We start from the raw sequence: 16,320 nt of genomic DNA on the forward strand, positions 1-16,320 counted from the left end.
CAGCCACCTCCAGGCCAAGTAAAGACAGCACAGCCTCCCTTCTTCACACCAGTTGCCACACAGATATTGACAGCCTGTGTCCTCAGCCAGGGTTCAGCCTTGCTCTGAGGCCTCCTGGCTACAGGGCAGCTTTCACCCCTGTCTGGTCTGGTGCTTGAGCGTTTGTTTGCAGGTGGGTCCTGAGCTTTCTGAGAATTCCACGTGAGGGTCCCAGGTCCAGTCCCTTGGGGACAGGCTTGATGAGTCTGCCTGGGTCTCGCTGGCCTCTGGACACTGATGGGGACTTCCCACCCCTCCTCAGCCACTACCTGTCACTGCCTCTGAGCCCAATGCTTCTGACTCACACCCCCTAGGCCACAAACTGTCTTCTGCCCAATTCCATCCAGGGGAGGTGCACTGGCCAACCCAATGGCACCCAGGCCCTCGGGAGTGATCAGGAATGACCGGCTCCTTTTCTCCAGCGTCCCAGAGGCCTCTAGCTGCTGCCTCTCCTTTGGCCGGCCTGGGCTGCAGACCTGGGAGATGCCCCAGCGACCCCAGCACCCCCCACGCGCACCGTGTCCTTTCCCGTTTCTCTGGGCCTTCTGGGCCCTCCCCTACCTCCTCTCAGGCTCCCTCCTCCAGGTTTGGTCTCCACACTCGCCCTCTCCAGGTTTTCCTCGTGGCCCCCTAAATCCTGCAGCAGTCTTTTGTCCCAGGACTCTGCTGCTCCCTCACCCCACGGCCTTCCTTTACTTCATTGCGCATTTGTTTTCTGGGGTTCTGGCTCCCAGACTCTCCCCTGCCGACCCTCCCCCCAAAACAGCCTCTGCTGCTTCTCCCGAGCGCCTCTCCCTCCAGGTGGTTCTTGCTGCTGTCCCTTTCTGCCACTACAGCTCCATCTCTGTCCTCTCCCAGCCCTCCTCTCTTCTCTGCTTCTCTCATGAACTGTGACTTTCATCATCTTCCTCCTGATCGTGTCCCGGATCTCCCGCACTCCTCACCTCGCCTCACCCCAGTCTCTGTTTTCCTCCTGCTCCCCAGCCATCTTCTAGTCCTTCCCCCCTTCCCCATCGTTCTTTGCCCACCCCGGGTGTCCACCAGGCTTCTTGACACCCCTGCCCCCCCTCCAGCCCAGGAGGGGCCATCACCTTCCTCTCCAGCCCTCCCTTCCCCCAGCCCGCCCTCCTTCCGCCCTCCTCCCTACCTCCCACAGCAGCTGCAGCAGCCCGTTGCCAGGGCAACCACAGCTGGCTGGGCGGGAGCCCCCTCCACCCCATCCCCCTCTTCTCCTTTCCGGAGAGGCCGGGAGGAGCTGGGACAAAGCCTGAGAGGCGGGTGCCGGGAGGTGGTGGAGGTGGCGGCTGGCGCCGCTCACCCCCTGCGAGGCCCCGCTTGCTGCTTGGTGTTGCCCCACAGCAGGCCGGAGAAGGAGGCAGGCGTGGGCAGAGGGGTCAGGCCCAGTTTAATACACAGAACAAGTTAATTCACAGCAGAGGCAGGCAATGAAGGAGACTCAGTTACAAGGGGGGAGCACTCCTGGATGGGGGAATCCCCCTAACCGCCACCTCCCCCACTTGCAGTCTCAATTTCCCTTTTTTTAGAACCCAAACAACAAACACACACAACCACAAGAAACAACCATGCCCCCTCACTACCTCCAAAATGGCCAGTGAGGGTGGCAGAGGGCAGCCCGGCCTGGCCGGGAGGGAACGGGGCTAGCGGGGAGGGAGAGTCTGTTGCAGTATGTGCTTCTCATTCCGGCAGCAGGCACCCAGTGGGGACACCTGGCCCCACAGCCACCCGCCACCATGGCACTGGGTGGGCGCAGGACGGGGGCTATCAGGGAGGGGCAGGAACAGAGTTCAAAACCATGCAGTATCCATGGTGGTCACCAGGAGGGGGCAGGGTGAACACCATGCCCACCAGCCCTGGGCACCAGGGGGGATGGTGCCCACCTCAAGGGGGGAGGTGGGACAGCTGTAACTCCAGAAATGGGGTGGGGTGCCAGACAGGAAGCTGGCATAAACGGGTGCCCAGTGGATGCTTGGCAGTGCCCCTTCCACCCAGCCAGTCCTCACAGGACTCTTTGTATATATTAATTTTTTTTTAACTTTTTGTCTTTTTCTTTAGAAAAAGGCTCTGTCCATGCCCCCAGCTGGCATCCGCTACCCCCCTGTGCCCGCCCAGAGGCGGGGTATGGCTTTGAGGGGAGCAGAAGCCCCTGGTGCCCATTTGCCAAGGGATGGGGAGGGAGAAGGGGAAGGAGAGGGCCTGCTGGGCCCACGATGCCCATGGCCAAGGCTCCACTTGCAGAGGGGAGGGTGGCCCAGCCCCTCTGGGCTTTACCCTGCCCTCCCTCTGGGGAGCAGACCTGGGAGGGAGAGATGTTGAGGCAGGTGGGCAGCACCACCCTGGAGTCCGGGAGAACCAGAGCCAGGCCTAGGTAAGCGTGATATAGGCGGAGGCCTTTTCTTTCAGGTGCCGGAGACAGAGGTGACAACTCCAACTCCCTGCACAAGTGTAGGAGACAGATAAGGGAGTTAGGCCAAGTCCAAGAGGGTGGCCCCCATCCCTCGCCCCCAGAGGACATGGTTTTGCCTACTAGGAAGACAGCTCTCCAACCAGCCACCCCCACACGCGCCCACCTCTCTCACCTTCCGGGGGCTCCGCCATGGGGGGACTCAGGCAGTACATGTGGTAACCCCGATCGCAGTCATCACAAAACAGCAGCTGGTCCTGGGGGGTGAGACCCGCCCAGCTGGCACCCTGGGGGTACGGGCACCAGAAACCGGGGTGGGGGGCTGGGGCAGGGGCTGGGTCAAAGGGGCTGGGGGAGTCTGTCCCAACACAGTGGCTGCAATCATGCAATCAGCTTGGTCAACAGACGGCCTGAGGACTGACAGCCTACAATTCCAGTCCGAATTTCATAAAACCAGAGCATTAAATGATACTAAGATGATCTTCGACCAGCTCTGGAATCAGTGGGTGTGGGTTCAAATCTTGACTCTACATCACGTGTGGTGACACATCCTTGTAATACCAGAATTCAGGAGGCTGAAGCAGGAGCATTGCTGCAAGTTCAAGGCCAGCCTGGGCTACATAGTAAGACCCTGTCTCGAACAAACCGCAGCGCTACCATTTTCTTAGCTGTGTGACCCCAGCAGGTAGTTTTCCCTCTCTGAGCTATTTCTTTGTGACGTGGGAAGAGCAGTACTGTACCTACCGGTGTAAGAGATGCAGAGTATGAAGTGCCAGGCTCAATTAATGGGCACCAATGATAACAACCAGGCCCCTTACTGGTGTCCCCAAGGCCGGCCAGGGAAGGTTAGGCTCCAGGGGAGAGGGGCTGGGCTACGTCTGGGAAGGTGGGCGCCCACTCACGTCGTTCTCGGAGGTGCCGCACAGGCTGCAGGATTTGCACTCGATGCACTGCCAGCGGTAGGTCCGCACAGCTGCCGTCATGTTCACCGTGAACTGTAAACACGAGGGGTGTCCTGGGGGCCATGGGGCAGGGATGCTGTTAGGGAGTCATCAGGGACCCCCTTGGGCCCCCTGTGGCTCACACTGACCCCTAGAGAAGAAATGGTGGCAACTGCTCCCCTGGCTTGGATGAGCTGCTACAGCCTGACCCGGCCTTGCAGGTGATGCCCAGCAACTGTACCCAGAGCCACAGTACCAGGCCACCACACTCTCCCACCAAGCTACCATAGCAACCACAATCTGATCCCCAGAATACTATGACAACCACATTCCATTACCCAGAGTGCTGTGGCAACCACTGTCTACCACCCACAACACAGTGGCAACCACAGCCTGTTAACCACCATGCTGAGGCAGCCACATTCCATTACCCACAGCAGAATGGCAAACCCAGCCTGTTAACCACATTCTCCCAGCCACAATGCCATGGCAACCACCTTCCACAACAAGCCCCCCACACTCAGTTCCACACAGCCAACATCCATTCCACAGGATGCCACAGCAACCAAACTAATAATACTTGCCATGCCAATCTATTAGTCACTCAACTGCTCCTGTACAGATACCTGCAGCCACTGCCTGCAGTCCCCAATCCCCACCGCTACCTTCCGTGGTATACAGCCACTGCCCCTGTGCTCTAACAGCTACCTACATTCCATTATACTGAATTGCCATGACAACCACAAGCCACTACCCATGATGCTATGGCAACCACAATTCATTACCCACTGTGCTGAAGCAACCAGTCTATAACCCATGAGTCCACCATGGGAAACCACATTCTATTAACCACAGTTCTACAGAAAACACATCCTGTTATCCACCATGCCCAAAGAACAGCCATCTATCACTCCCATATCTCAGCCCCTTACCCACAGAGCCTTTGCAACCTTCCCTCTCTTATTTTTGGCAGGTACTAGCTAGGGATGGAGCCCAGGGCCTTGCACATACCGTGCTAGACAAGTGACCTACCCTTAAGCTGTGCTCCCAGGCCTTCTCACTACTCCCAAAGGCCATAAGCATATATATTCCATGACAACCACATCCCATCATCCCCTGAGCCCCGCAGAGCCCAGTGCGTCTCCCACAGTCCTTAGCAGCTGTGTCAACACCACTGTTCTGCTTAGCCACAGTATCCTCACCCCTATGTCCCATCCTCCAGACCTGGACTCCCGGGTGTCCTCCTCCCAGCCCCAGGAACCTCTGAGGGTGGTGTCACCTGATCGCCCACAGTCTGCACAGGAGATGAGGTCCTCAGGACACCCGGTCTTCTTGGAGCCACCCAGGCAAAAGTCACAGTAGCCATTGGGGATGACAGTGCCATCAGGTGCCTTCTTGGCTAAAAGACAGCAGGTGGGTCAGCCCGAGGCAGGCAGGGACACCAGGGAAAGGCTGCTGCGGCAGGAGGAGCAAAGGGAGGCATCCCTACCTGTGTGTTTCCTTTGTGCCTCAGGGACCCAGGCCAATTCTTTGTAAAACTCTGGGGGTGAGGGGACAGAGAGGGGCTCTCACCACAGGCAAGGCTCCACCTGCCCCCAGCCTCAGCCTCGGGGTTGGGCCCTCAGTCTGACATGGAGAGGTGGGAAGAGATAGTAACCACCCCGAGCTATGGCCAATAGCAAAAAAAAGCTAATTCTAGTCAGGACTCCCAACTTTTTGGGACAACTGACATGTCCTCTTTAGTGGGTAAAAACTTGGTAAATAAATACAGCTTTAGGAACTCCCTATCACTTTCCAGTGACAGATCTCCCAGGCAGCCACCCCTAACTAAGCCTGGTCTTGGTGGAAAATTCAGTAGATACCTCTGGCCAAGACTTGGTTTGAAATCATGAAGAAAGCTTGGAAGCACAGAGGGGCCTGGGGGTACAGTGGGCCTGGCCTGAGGACTCTGCCCTCTCCCTCCAAGAGACAGCAGAGGACCACTCCCCTCCCCCGCTGCTCAGTGTCAGGGCTGGCACGGGATGGGGACTGGTGGGTACCAAGTGTTCCTGAGCCACAAACCCTGCCCCTTGGCTAATGCCGAGAGAAAGGGAGGCTTGAGGAGAGAGAGGAGTCATCTATCACCCCCCTCCCCAAGCTTTAATTGAAACAATAAATCAGACCCAGAAATATTACGCCCGGCCCAGAGTGAGGGAGATGGTTGGTTACCATGGCAACCCTAGAGCCAGCATCCCCACGGTCGGTGGGGGAGAGAACAGCTGAGCTGGAGATTTTCCAGAAATATCTAATGCGCCCCCTCTTCTCCAGGGCCGCCACCAGGCTCCTCAGTCTACCCCCCACCCACCTACCCAGGGAGCCCTCACCACCCAGAGCAGGCCCATGGGCTCACGTTTGTGGTTGTTTTTCCGGTGGAAGGGCAGGGCGTGGCGCTCAGCGTGCTCCTCCCCCTCCTCCTCAGCCAGGTGGGTGTGGGTGTAGTGGTAGCTGAGACCAGGCCGGTTCTTATACCGTTTCCCACAGACTGGAGGACAAGTGGACAGCTGTCAGCACCCTGTCCTTGCTGCCTCCACCCTGGCCTCCAGGATCACACCACCCACCTCTGCCAGAGATCTGCGACCCCCACCCTGGGCCAGGATACCGGGGTGGGGTGGGGATGAAAGTGCGGAGGACCGCAGGGGGAGGGGAGGTCTCCAGGCTCCCCTCTCTCTTTCTCCCTCTGCAGGACTCACTATCACAGACATACGGCTTGTCTCGGTCCTCCAGGGAAGTGGTGTCCTGGCGTTTCCGGAGGCCCCCGATGCCATATGCCTAGGGGAAGGGTCAGGAGTGAGGCACCAAGAAGGCAAGGAAATGGAGCTTTCATTATTTGGACAAGAAAGTCAAATTGCACAAAACAACATTTGGCTTTATGGGTCTGGGGAGTGGATCGGTGGTAGAGCACGGACCTGGGTTCCATCCCTAGCACCACAAAAAACAAATAATAACTGCAAGACACGGTAGCACACGCTAGTAATCCCAGCACTCAGGAGGCTGAGACAGGTCTGCAAGTTTGAGGTCAACCTAGGCCACATAAAGGCCAGCCTGTACTACATGGCAAGACTACTCTAAAAAGCAGATACTGATAAAATCTTCCCCTGAAGTTGGGCATGGTGGGCACACCTGTAATCCCAGCACTCAGATGGCTGAGGCAGGAGAGTCACTGAGGGTTCAATACCAGGCCAGCCTCAGCTGCATAGTGAGTTCAGGGCCAGTTTGAGCTACATCCCTGTCTCAAAAAGGAAAACACAACAAAAACAAAATCTCCCCCTCCCGAAGCAACTGTGCAAACTTCTAGCTATGGCAGTTCCTCTGAAGTTGCTTCCCTATCGGTGGCAGTTATGAAGACAGTTCTAACTCCCCGTCCAATCTCTGTTTTGCAAATGGTTTCAGGTACAGGAGCCTCAGGTTCCTTATCTGTAAAACAGGTAGGAACCAATTGTTCACCCCTTCCAATTGCCCTGGGGACTAAATGAGGTCACACTTGTGACTGAGGCCGACATCCCACATGCTCAGTCAATGGGATCTATCACTGGGGGTGGAGGAGGAGAAGCTTCAGGTGATACCTTTCCTTTGGCCCTGTTCTTCCTCCTGGGAATGTCATCCTCCAAGTCTTCCACCTCAAGATCATGTGGGAACTCCAGCAGCTGCTGTTTCTGGGCATCAGGAAGATTAGGTCAAGAAAGTAGAGAGCTTTTAGGGAGGCTGAAGCAGGAGGATCGCCATGAGTTCAACGCCAGACTGGGCTACATAGTAAGTTCCACACCAGCCTAAACTATATAGCAAGACCCCATCTCAAAAAACTAGAAACATGCTGGGGATGTAGCTCAGTGGCAAAACACCTACCTAGTAAGCACAAGGTCATGAATTCAATCCCCAGGACCAGGAAAAAAACAAAAACAAAAAACAAGCCTAGTATGGTGGTGAACACCTGTAACCCCAGTACTCAGGAGACTGAGGCTGAAGGATCACTGACTTTGAAGCCAGCCTGGACTACATAAGCATGTTCAAGACCTGTAAGACTCTGTCTTAGTAAACAAGCAAAAAGAAAAAAAAAAAAAAACACCAAAACCAAAAACACATCAGGGGGCCTAACTGCTACAGATGGGGGGCTCCAGGGGCATGGTGTACAGGTGGCAGGAATGAGAGAATTTGCAACCAGGGTGCCCTGAGACAGTCTTACCTGACAGTCCATAATGGTCTCCTCCTCCTTCAATTCAACCTTCTTCTCTCCTGTCTCAGCACACAGCAGAGCCTCCAGGACGGGCCCTTCCGGGAGGCCACCCTCCTTCTTCAGGGGTGCCTCACAGTCTGGGGACAAGCCATGGAGAGAGTGTCAAGTGAGCTGTCCTCAAGCTTCCCAGGTTGGGGACCATGCATGCTTGAGGTGGGAGAAAAAGTCTTTCTTTCCCACACTCAGCAAACAACCAACACAAGGACTCAAACATACACACTTGAAAGGATTCCCTAGACTGTGGGATGTCCCAGCTGCACCCTGAGACACATTCAGAGGACACATGGGCAAAACTCTGAATACACCCTCCAAACAACACATCAGCCTTGCCCAGACCCTCACAAATATCTATATCACATGGAGGCAGAGGGAACCCCAGCCAGACATCAGATACTCCACTTAGATATAGATACTCAAATACAACACACACAGCCACATGCAGGGGAGACACAGACAGATCATCTGTGGCACAGAGACACTGGAAGATAAACATAACCAGACTCACAGATACACCTAGACACCCAGCAGAGATACAGCTAGACCCTTGAATAGATCCACAGACACTCAGAAAGACAGACCTGCTGACATAAAGCTAGGTAGGGCCTCTGCTGCACCTGTAACACTTACAGACACAGCAGGGGAAATGCACTTAGGTGGACACGTGGACATACATAGGCAGCCCCACCAAGGCAGTCAGATACGCACAGGAAAACACAGATGAGCATTCTACCATGCCCAAACCTGGGAGGGCAGAGATACAGCTCATGTCTCTCAATTTCCTGGACACATTCAAACACTCAGTCCAGACACTGTCAATAGCACATATGACCACAAATGTATGTAATATGCCAGACACACAAAAAAGAGAAGCTCCCAGACACTCTGAAGTATCTGCTATACCCAGAAACATTCCAGAAAAGCCACACACTCTGACAGGCCAGAGACAACCCCAGAAGAAACACACTTCTGATATATCTGGAAATACCTAGAAAGAGACAGTAGTATGCTCAGCTACAGAAAGTTTAACACCAGATTTGGACACATCTGACTTCCAGTACATGTGCTGCTGACACAAGCACTGGACACATCCAAACAGGTGGACACCCTCAGGAACCCACAGAAAGAATAAATCCAGACTGGATGTATCCCAGCTCACTGGCAGGGTATGCAGCCAGAGGCCAGAGACACCATATACCTAGACACACCTACTATACATCACTACGCCCTCCCTACACCTGGGCTCGCGTCTGGGGCTCAGTGACTAAAAGCTGTGCAACCTCTGGAATACACCCAAGACACGCATAAGGTGCTCTGAACAGGCTCAGTAGTGCAGCTCCACCCACCGATCTTATACTCGCAGGGCCTGAGTCTGGGGTCTTCTAGGATGTTGAGTCTCCGTTTCTTCCTCCAGCAGCGAGCGGGGTACGTGTAGATCTGTCCCGGGGCCAAACCTGGTGGTAGAAGCTCTGTAAGGAGGCAGCTGGGACGCTGAGCCAAGCCGAGCCCCGCCCCGCCCCGCCCCGCCCCGCCCCGCCCTGCCCTCCTGGCGGGTACCCGGCCCGCGGTGGGTCTTCTCCATCCAGATGTAGCAGTTGTTCTGGGCCACGCCAGTCTGCGAGTCAAGGAAAGGAAGGCGCAGGCTGCGCTCGGCGCACAGGCGCGCGTTGTAGCTGCGGCAGTGCTCGATGGCCTCCCGGTAGAAGTCCTCGCCTAGGCTGCAGGGCGAGGAGCGGGCGGGCGGCTGTCAGCAAGGGCGGTGCGGGAAACTCAGCACTCTCCCTCACCTCGACCAGTCCTCTAGCTTGACCCCTCCTGGCCCCAGAGTGGGGGAGGGGACCCTAGCCCGGGAACTCAGCAGGCCTCCCACGATGAAGTGGATGTACACAATATAGAAACAGACAAAAACATAAGGAGACCCAGCCATACACCACCACATTCAGACACACAACACAAATCGCAGAGACACGGATTTCACACACAAAGAGAGACATATCCCAACACTTACAAAGGACACGCAGATGAACCTCACACACATGAACACACAAATATCTCCTGAAAAACACAAATATTCCAATAACATGGTGTGGAACAGACCACACAAACATCTACGCACGAAATACACATCACAAATCCAAGACACGCAATATAAACAGATGACCCACAAAGACTCACCACATGGAAATAACATACACATACATTTATGCATCCAGTTACACAAATGTCAAAAAACAGGAACTATAGAAACGAATTATCCATACATACACTTAACATACATATCCAAATAAAACACAACATAAATCATACAGTGCACAATACAAAGAAATCACTCAGATCTTACATAGGCATGCACATATTCACAAAGATACATAACACAGAAATCAGTGTCTAAAATACATATCCACAGATACCTGTACATAAAACCATAGGACCAATCAAATCTACCCATAGTTACACAAAAAGAGGCATCCCTTCATTCCCAAAGACACAGAGAACAAGACAAATGAGGCCATGTGTATACACTAGAAGTCCCAAATTTTCAAAGATATGTAGTATAAAATTTTTTAAAATCCTATACATATGCACACACGTCTCCAACATCTCAAAAACAGAACCACAAATAAGTCAGACATACATACTCCACATTCCAAGACAAAGGTAGTGTGGGCTACTGGCATCTACCGAGGCCCCGGTGGCCCCTGGCCATTTCACCTTCTCCCAAAACGGTATGTCGCTGGACGAGGACTATGACCCCCTTTCCCCAAAAGAACCCAGAGTCCCCCACGTGCTCCACCCCTCCAGGAACAACGCATCGGACATCATTCTTGCCAGAGACCCACAGTCACACATACTCACACCCCCGTGCAGGCTGGCACACGGTGACAGCCCCCCTGACACCCATCGGCCCCACCCCCAACCGCCACACATTCACACACATGCCCGCGCAGACCCTCCCTCGCGTCCTCCCACGCTCACACCAGCCCGCACCACCTCAGGGGGCCAGGGATGACCGTGGCCATCTTGCTCCCCGGGTCCTGCCCCCAGCAGGTCCCTGCTGGGTCGGTCCTCCCAGCGGTCGGGCGGGCGTAGAGGCCGCCCATCCATTCATTCCTGAAGGGCGGGAGCATGCAGGTCACAGCCAATCACGACAGAGGGGCGTGACACCCGGGGCACGCTGGGAGTGGTAGTCCCGAGTGGAGGCCAGCAGCTCCCAGGGAGGACGGGCGCACATAGTTACTCACACACGTCCTTATCCCACGTGCGCACACCCTGCATGCACACCAGGCCTCGCGCACACCCTCACGTAGAAGTTTACACACATTCACACATAACTTGCACCCTCCCACGCACGCCCACTTATACTTTCACACAGTTACTTAGGCGGGCACGCCCTCCTGCCAGGAGACTCAGACACCTTACAGGTAGGTACCCACACAGACCTCGCACATACGCCCGTGCCAAAATCACGCTCACTGCCACCACGCCTGCCCCAGGCCCTCCCAACTCTGGGGTACCCTACTCTGCTGTCTCAGGCCTGTCTGTCGCTTCAGCGACTCTCAGTGAGCCCGAACTAACTCCAGTCTCAGGCCTGTGGGCAGTGGTGCTAGAAAGAAGGAGCTGCAGCCACCCCATCTTTGCTTCAAATCCTAGCCTGACCACTAGCTGGAAGGTGACCTTGGGCAAGTGGCTTAACATACCTGAGCCTCAATTTCCTCACTTGTAAAAGAAGCATGATAAATAGGTATGACGACCCATACCTATAATCGTAGCATTGAGAGGCTGAGGAAGAAGGCTGGCAAGTGGAGCCAGTTAGGCTACTCAATTTTTGTTTTGTTTTTTGTCTTTTTCGTTTTTATCGGTACCAGGGATTGAACTCACGACTGCCTGCTTACAAGGCAGGCGCTTATGCCGCTGAGCTAAATCCCCACCCCGCTACTCAGCAATTTACCAAGACCTTGCCACAAAATGAAAAATAGCAAAAAGGCTGGAATTTAGCTCAATGTGAGGAAAGGCCCTGGGTTCATTCCCCAGTGCCACAATAAATAAAATAAATAAATAAATATCATGGCTTACCAGACTGTTGAGAAAATCACATGAGTAACTATAGGCAAAGTGTTTTTAAAAGGTACCTGGGGGGCTGGGGATTTAGCTCAGCAGCAAAAGTGCATGCCTTGCAAGCCCACAGTCGTGAGTTTGATCCCTGGTACCAAAAAAAAAGAAAGAAAAAAAAAAGATACCTGGAAGGGTCAGGCATGGTGGCACACACCTCTAATCCCAGCACTCAGGAGGCTGAGGGAAAGGTATACTGTAAGTTTCAGGCCAGCCTGGATTACCTAAACCAGTTCAAGATCAGCCTCAACTTACAACAAAATCCTGTCTCAAAAAAAAGGTACCCAGAAAGGTCTGGGACTGCACAGTCCAGTGGTAGAGCAAGTATCCTCACAGCTCTGGGTTCAGTCTCTAGTGCACATAAATAAATAAAGGATAGCAGGGCAGGGACTTAGCTCAGTGGCTCAGGCGCTTGCCTGGTAAGCATGAGGTTGTGAGTTCGAACACTGCTACCAAAAAAAAAAAAAAGCACCTAAAATAAATAAATGATACCTAGCAGATAATGAGTGCTGAACACATTTATTCCACAGAGAGGATCTGATGTGTATAAAGATGATCTGATGGGTATTGAAACATAAGGTGGTGATACTGTGGTTAGAAAGAAGACTGCCAGACTAGGAGTAGCTCAGTGATAGGGCACTTGTCTAGAATATGTGACACCCTGGGTTCAATCCCAACATCATAAAAAAAAAAAAAAAAAAAAAGACTAAAGAAAGATGATTGCCTGCACATAGTAAATGCTCAATAAAGGTTGAATGCATACATATACTGAGCATCCACTATGTGCCAGGCACAGTTCAAAGTGAAACTTACTATCTCCATTTTCCAGATAAGGACTCTGATGGACAAGGCAGTGACCTCACATACTCTCACCCCGGTAACTCTTGGCAGGTGACACTGAGGGAAAGATCCACATACCCACAAGCCTAAATCCACCCCCAAAGAGGCCTTACCTCTTTTTCTCTCCCTGTCACCCACAGAGTCTGTACCCCAAAGAATCCCCAGAAAATGAGCTGCCTACTGAGGTACATGCACGCAGTCAATACACACATACACACACAGCCCCATTCTCCAGAGACAGCATTCAGATTCTGCATGAATTAACACATGCACCAGTATGGCCCTTTCCACCAGGGGGCCTCCAACAGACAGAACGGGAATAGCAGCCCTCCTGTGACCCACTCAGGGCTCCCAAATTGTCACTTCTACACACACACACACACACACACACACACATACACACACACACACACCATACACCTGTTGACTCAGACCTTTTGGCAGACCACCCCTCGTCTAAGCCATGGAAGGCTTGATCTGTCCTTTCCCCATCCCAGGAGGAACTGGGTGTTCAATTTGCCTTCAGCCGAGACTGGTGACATGAGGATTAAGTGAGGTACACTGGCATTCCCACAACCACTCCGGTCTCAGGGGCCCTCAGAGCACACCCCACTTTATTCATGGTGAGCCCTGCCCTGCACCAGGCTCAGCTCTTCACTGCCTTCTGCTCTCACCTCCAACTCCCTGCAGATGCTCAGTAACTCCTCCACTTGCTCCCCACATCTCTGGCTCAGATGCCTGGTTACTCCTGCCCCTTCCCCCCACAGCATCAGTGCAATCAAATGGAACTCAAATGCAGACTTTCCACTACCCCAGCAGAAGCCCAGGCCATCCACACTCTGCACATCCACCGGTCTTCCAATCCTCTCCCCTGCCCCATTATCCTCCTGTCCCCAGCCACAGTGCCCTGTGTGGGAGCTCATGCATAGTGCAAATCAATATCAGTATTTGCACAACTTTTTTTTTTTTTTTTCTTTTTGAGACAGGGTCTCCTATGCAGTTCAGGCTGGCCTTGAGCTCACTTTGTAGCCCAGGCTGACCTCGAACTCACAATGATCCTCCTGCCTCAACCTCACGAGTGCTGGGATTACAGGCATGAGCCACCACACCTGGCTGCATTAATAGTTATTAAGCACTACTTTTAGGGTCAGGCTGTGTACTAAATGCTTTACAAAGGTCACAGTCGAGCTGGGCATTGTGGTTCTTGCTTGTAATCTCAGGACTCCAAGAGGCTGAGTCAAAAGAAAGAATTTGACACAAGCCTAGGCAATAAGTGATTTATGTGAGGTTCTATCTCAAAATGAAAAAGAAAAGACTGAAGATGGAGCTCAAAGAAGGCCCTGGGTTTAATCCCCAGTATAAGAAAAAAAAAAAAAAATCAGTCTTTAAACTTTACTTCCTCCCCATGAGTTAATAAGTGTTACACTCTCCAATTCACAGATGGTAACACTGAGGCTGTGAGGGAGGAATTAATGGCTCAAACTGAGGTGTGCAGTCAAACAGTCAGAACTCCTAAACTGAGGCTCCAGGTTCCATTCCCAAGGGGATTTGACTCCAGAATTCTTCAGACGCAAGTGAATTCCCATATTCACACATGCAGATCACTTGCCAGTGAGGCAAAGAGAGGCACCCACCCTCCCACTGGGGCAGACCTTGGTCTCCAGGCCCCGCCCCGCAGCAGAGAGTACTCCTTCCTGGGGGCTGCCAGGGTCGGGCTTAGGGCCCGGCGCCGGCGGCGGCGGATCCACCAACCTGCATAGGAAGCCACTCCTGGCCAGTCTGAGGGTGTCTCCCACGGGACAGACATCGTGCAACTCAGGTTGGGAGGGAGGCAGAGGAGGTGTTTCCATCAGCCACAGTCCCTCAGGGACCAGGACCAGCCCCTCCCTCACAGAAAAGCCACCCTCCAAGGCCCTCGCCTGCGAGTCCCCGCCTCCCACACCCTCCTCCCCTGACTCTCACTCCACCCCCACTCACCCCAAAACCAGAGGCGCGGGGGGAGGGGGGACTTTCGTTCGGTTCCCAGACAGGGTCCTTGTAAAGGGTGGGTGCGGGCGACCGCCCCAGCAAGCGGTGCTCAAGGTCAAGGCACAGCGCAAGGGGTGGGGGAAAGAGTGGGGAGGGCGCCCGGGCCCCTTTGTGCGGCGCAGGCTCCTCCGCCGGGCCGGGAGGAGGGAGGGGAAGGCCGGCGCAGCGCTCGCCTGCGAAGACCCGGGGCGGGAGCGGCCGCGCGCTGTCACTCGAAGCCCGCTGTCAACCACCCGGGAAAGGCAGGTGACAGCGCTGGGACCCGGGAGCCGGGAGCCGGAAGAGAGAGCGACGGAGGGGACACGAAGGGAGAGGGGGAAGAGAGGTGGAGGGCAAGGCTGGCAGACAGCGTCAGGAGGGCTCGGTGCCGGGGGACCTGGCGCCTGAGTTCCCAGCTCCCGAGCTAGGCAAGCTGAGGCTCGGACAGACCGACCGGGAAAAGAGGGGATCCCGGAGGCGGGCGCTCCCAGCACCTCCCCGGGAGGCGTCGGTCCTCGGGGTCAGGAGGCGCCCTGGTCGCTGTCCGCGCGGGGACCGGGAGGGACGCCACGGTCCGCGCTGACCCGGGCGTCGAGCTGAGAGTCCCTGAGACCCAGCGAGGAGAGGGGGCGGCAGGGGCTGGACGGGGGAGTCCTAGGTCTCCGCTCCCACCCTGCGGCCGTGCGGGCCGGGGTCCCCAGAGAACGAGGGAGTGGGAAAGGTACCGCGAGGAGGGAGGGCGGTGCTGAAACCCTGGGGCTCTGGGTTCACACTTAGGCGTTGTTGACCCAGCCGCCCCCAGGCCGGGCCTTCACCCCAGAGACACCGAGGAGACGGGGGCGGAGAAGCCCCTACTCCCGCCCAGGTTGGGGACCCGGCCTCCGCCACCCCTTTGCCCAAACCACATTCCTTCACTGACAGCGACAAAGAAGAGGCGCCCCCGCGACCCTAGATGGGCCCTGGATCTTAACCCCACGAGGCGACCGAGGGGATGACAGGGCCCACAGGCGTGGGGCGCGCTGGGGGCCTCTATTCGCTGCCCTCGCGCGCGACGCCCCCTCCCCAGCCCCAGGGAGGCAGGGGAGGGGCTCCCAGGAGGGGGGGTCTGGACGCGGGCGGGGACGGCGGGGACACTCACGACTTGAGCGGGTTCTGAATGGCGGTAGCCATGGCCCGCTCGGCAGGGCCGCCTTCGGCCCGGGGCGCCGCTGCCGCCGCGCGCGGGCCCAGCCCGGCCTGCGCCGCCCGCTCTGCCGCCCAGCGCGCTACGATTTCATTCATTCTCGGGGCTGCGGCGCGAGGGAAGCGGGGCGGGCCGGAGGCGGGGCTCAGCCAATCCCGGGGCCTCCCGGCGCACGACGGGACGTGGAGTCTGGGGGTGCGCCACGCCGCCCCAGGGCTCCCCTGCCGGGACTACACGTCCCAGGGGGCGTTGGGAAGCCCGCGTTCCCATTGGCTGCTGGAGATACAGGGCGGGGCTTGGCTCTCCCCAGAGCATCCTCTCCCACCTCCCTGGAGGTGTTTCATTAACAGCTGGGGCTCGCTTCATTCTCCCGACACCACGCGCGTGGAAGCAGGTGGCCTCCAGCTTCCGGGTCTCCCCCAGGTATGTGGGTGACCCCAGGGTCTGTCGTGTACACTTGTTTGTGCCTACTTGCCTGGGTGTTTCTAACGTGTAAGCCAGCCTGCAAACA

At 55.5% G+C, this 16,320-nt stretch overlaps 1 protein-coding gene across 13 annotated transcripts; it reads right to left on the reverse strand.

The window, feature by feature from the left end:
* Nucleotides 1-1,421: 1,421 nt before the first annotated feature.
* On the reverse strand, nucleotides 1,422-15,899 carry Dpf1 (double PHD fingers 1). Of its 13 annotated transcripts, none has more exons than XM_063252664.1 (12): nucleotides 15,765-15,899; nucleotides 9,227-9,387; nucleotides 9,016-9,123; nucleotides 7,622-7,749; nucleotides 7,005-7,088; nucleotides 6,132-6,210; nucleotides 5,792-5,923; nucleotides 4,892-4,942; nucleotides 4,682-4,801; nucleotides 3,364-3,476; nucleotides 2,637-2,748; nucleotides 1,422-2,492 (listed from the first exon to the last, which is right to left on the reverse strand). In XM_063252664.1, exons 1-12 carry the CDS (start codon nucleotides 15,794-15,796, stop codon nucleotides 2,422-2,424), a joined length of 1,191 nt encoding a protein of 396 aa, XP_063108734.1. In that variant the 5' UTR covers nucleotides 15,797-15,899; the 3' UTR covers nucleotides 1,422-2,421. The 13 variants fall into 13 exon arrangements, with proteins under 13 accessions (XP_063108734.1, XP_063108735.1, XP_063108731.1 ...); XM_063252665.1 differs by having other exon boundaries at nucleotides 2,637-2,718; nucleotides 7,005-7,094; nucleotides 15,765-15,898; XM_063252661.1 differs by having other exon boundaries at nucleotides 7,005-7,094; nucleotides 15,765-15,898.
* Between the last annotated feature and the right edge of the window lie 421 nt (nucleotides 15,900-16,320).

This window comes from Cavia porcellus, unplaced genomic scaffold (assembly GCF_034190915.1).
Source record: "Cavia porcellus strain 051 isolate PalLab524CR breed Dunkin Hartley unplaced genomic scaffold, mCavPor4.1 scaffold_7, whole genome shotgun sequence".
NCBI lineage: Eukaryota > Metazoa > Chordata > Mammalia > Rodentia > Caviidae > Cavia > Cavia porcellus.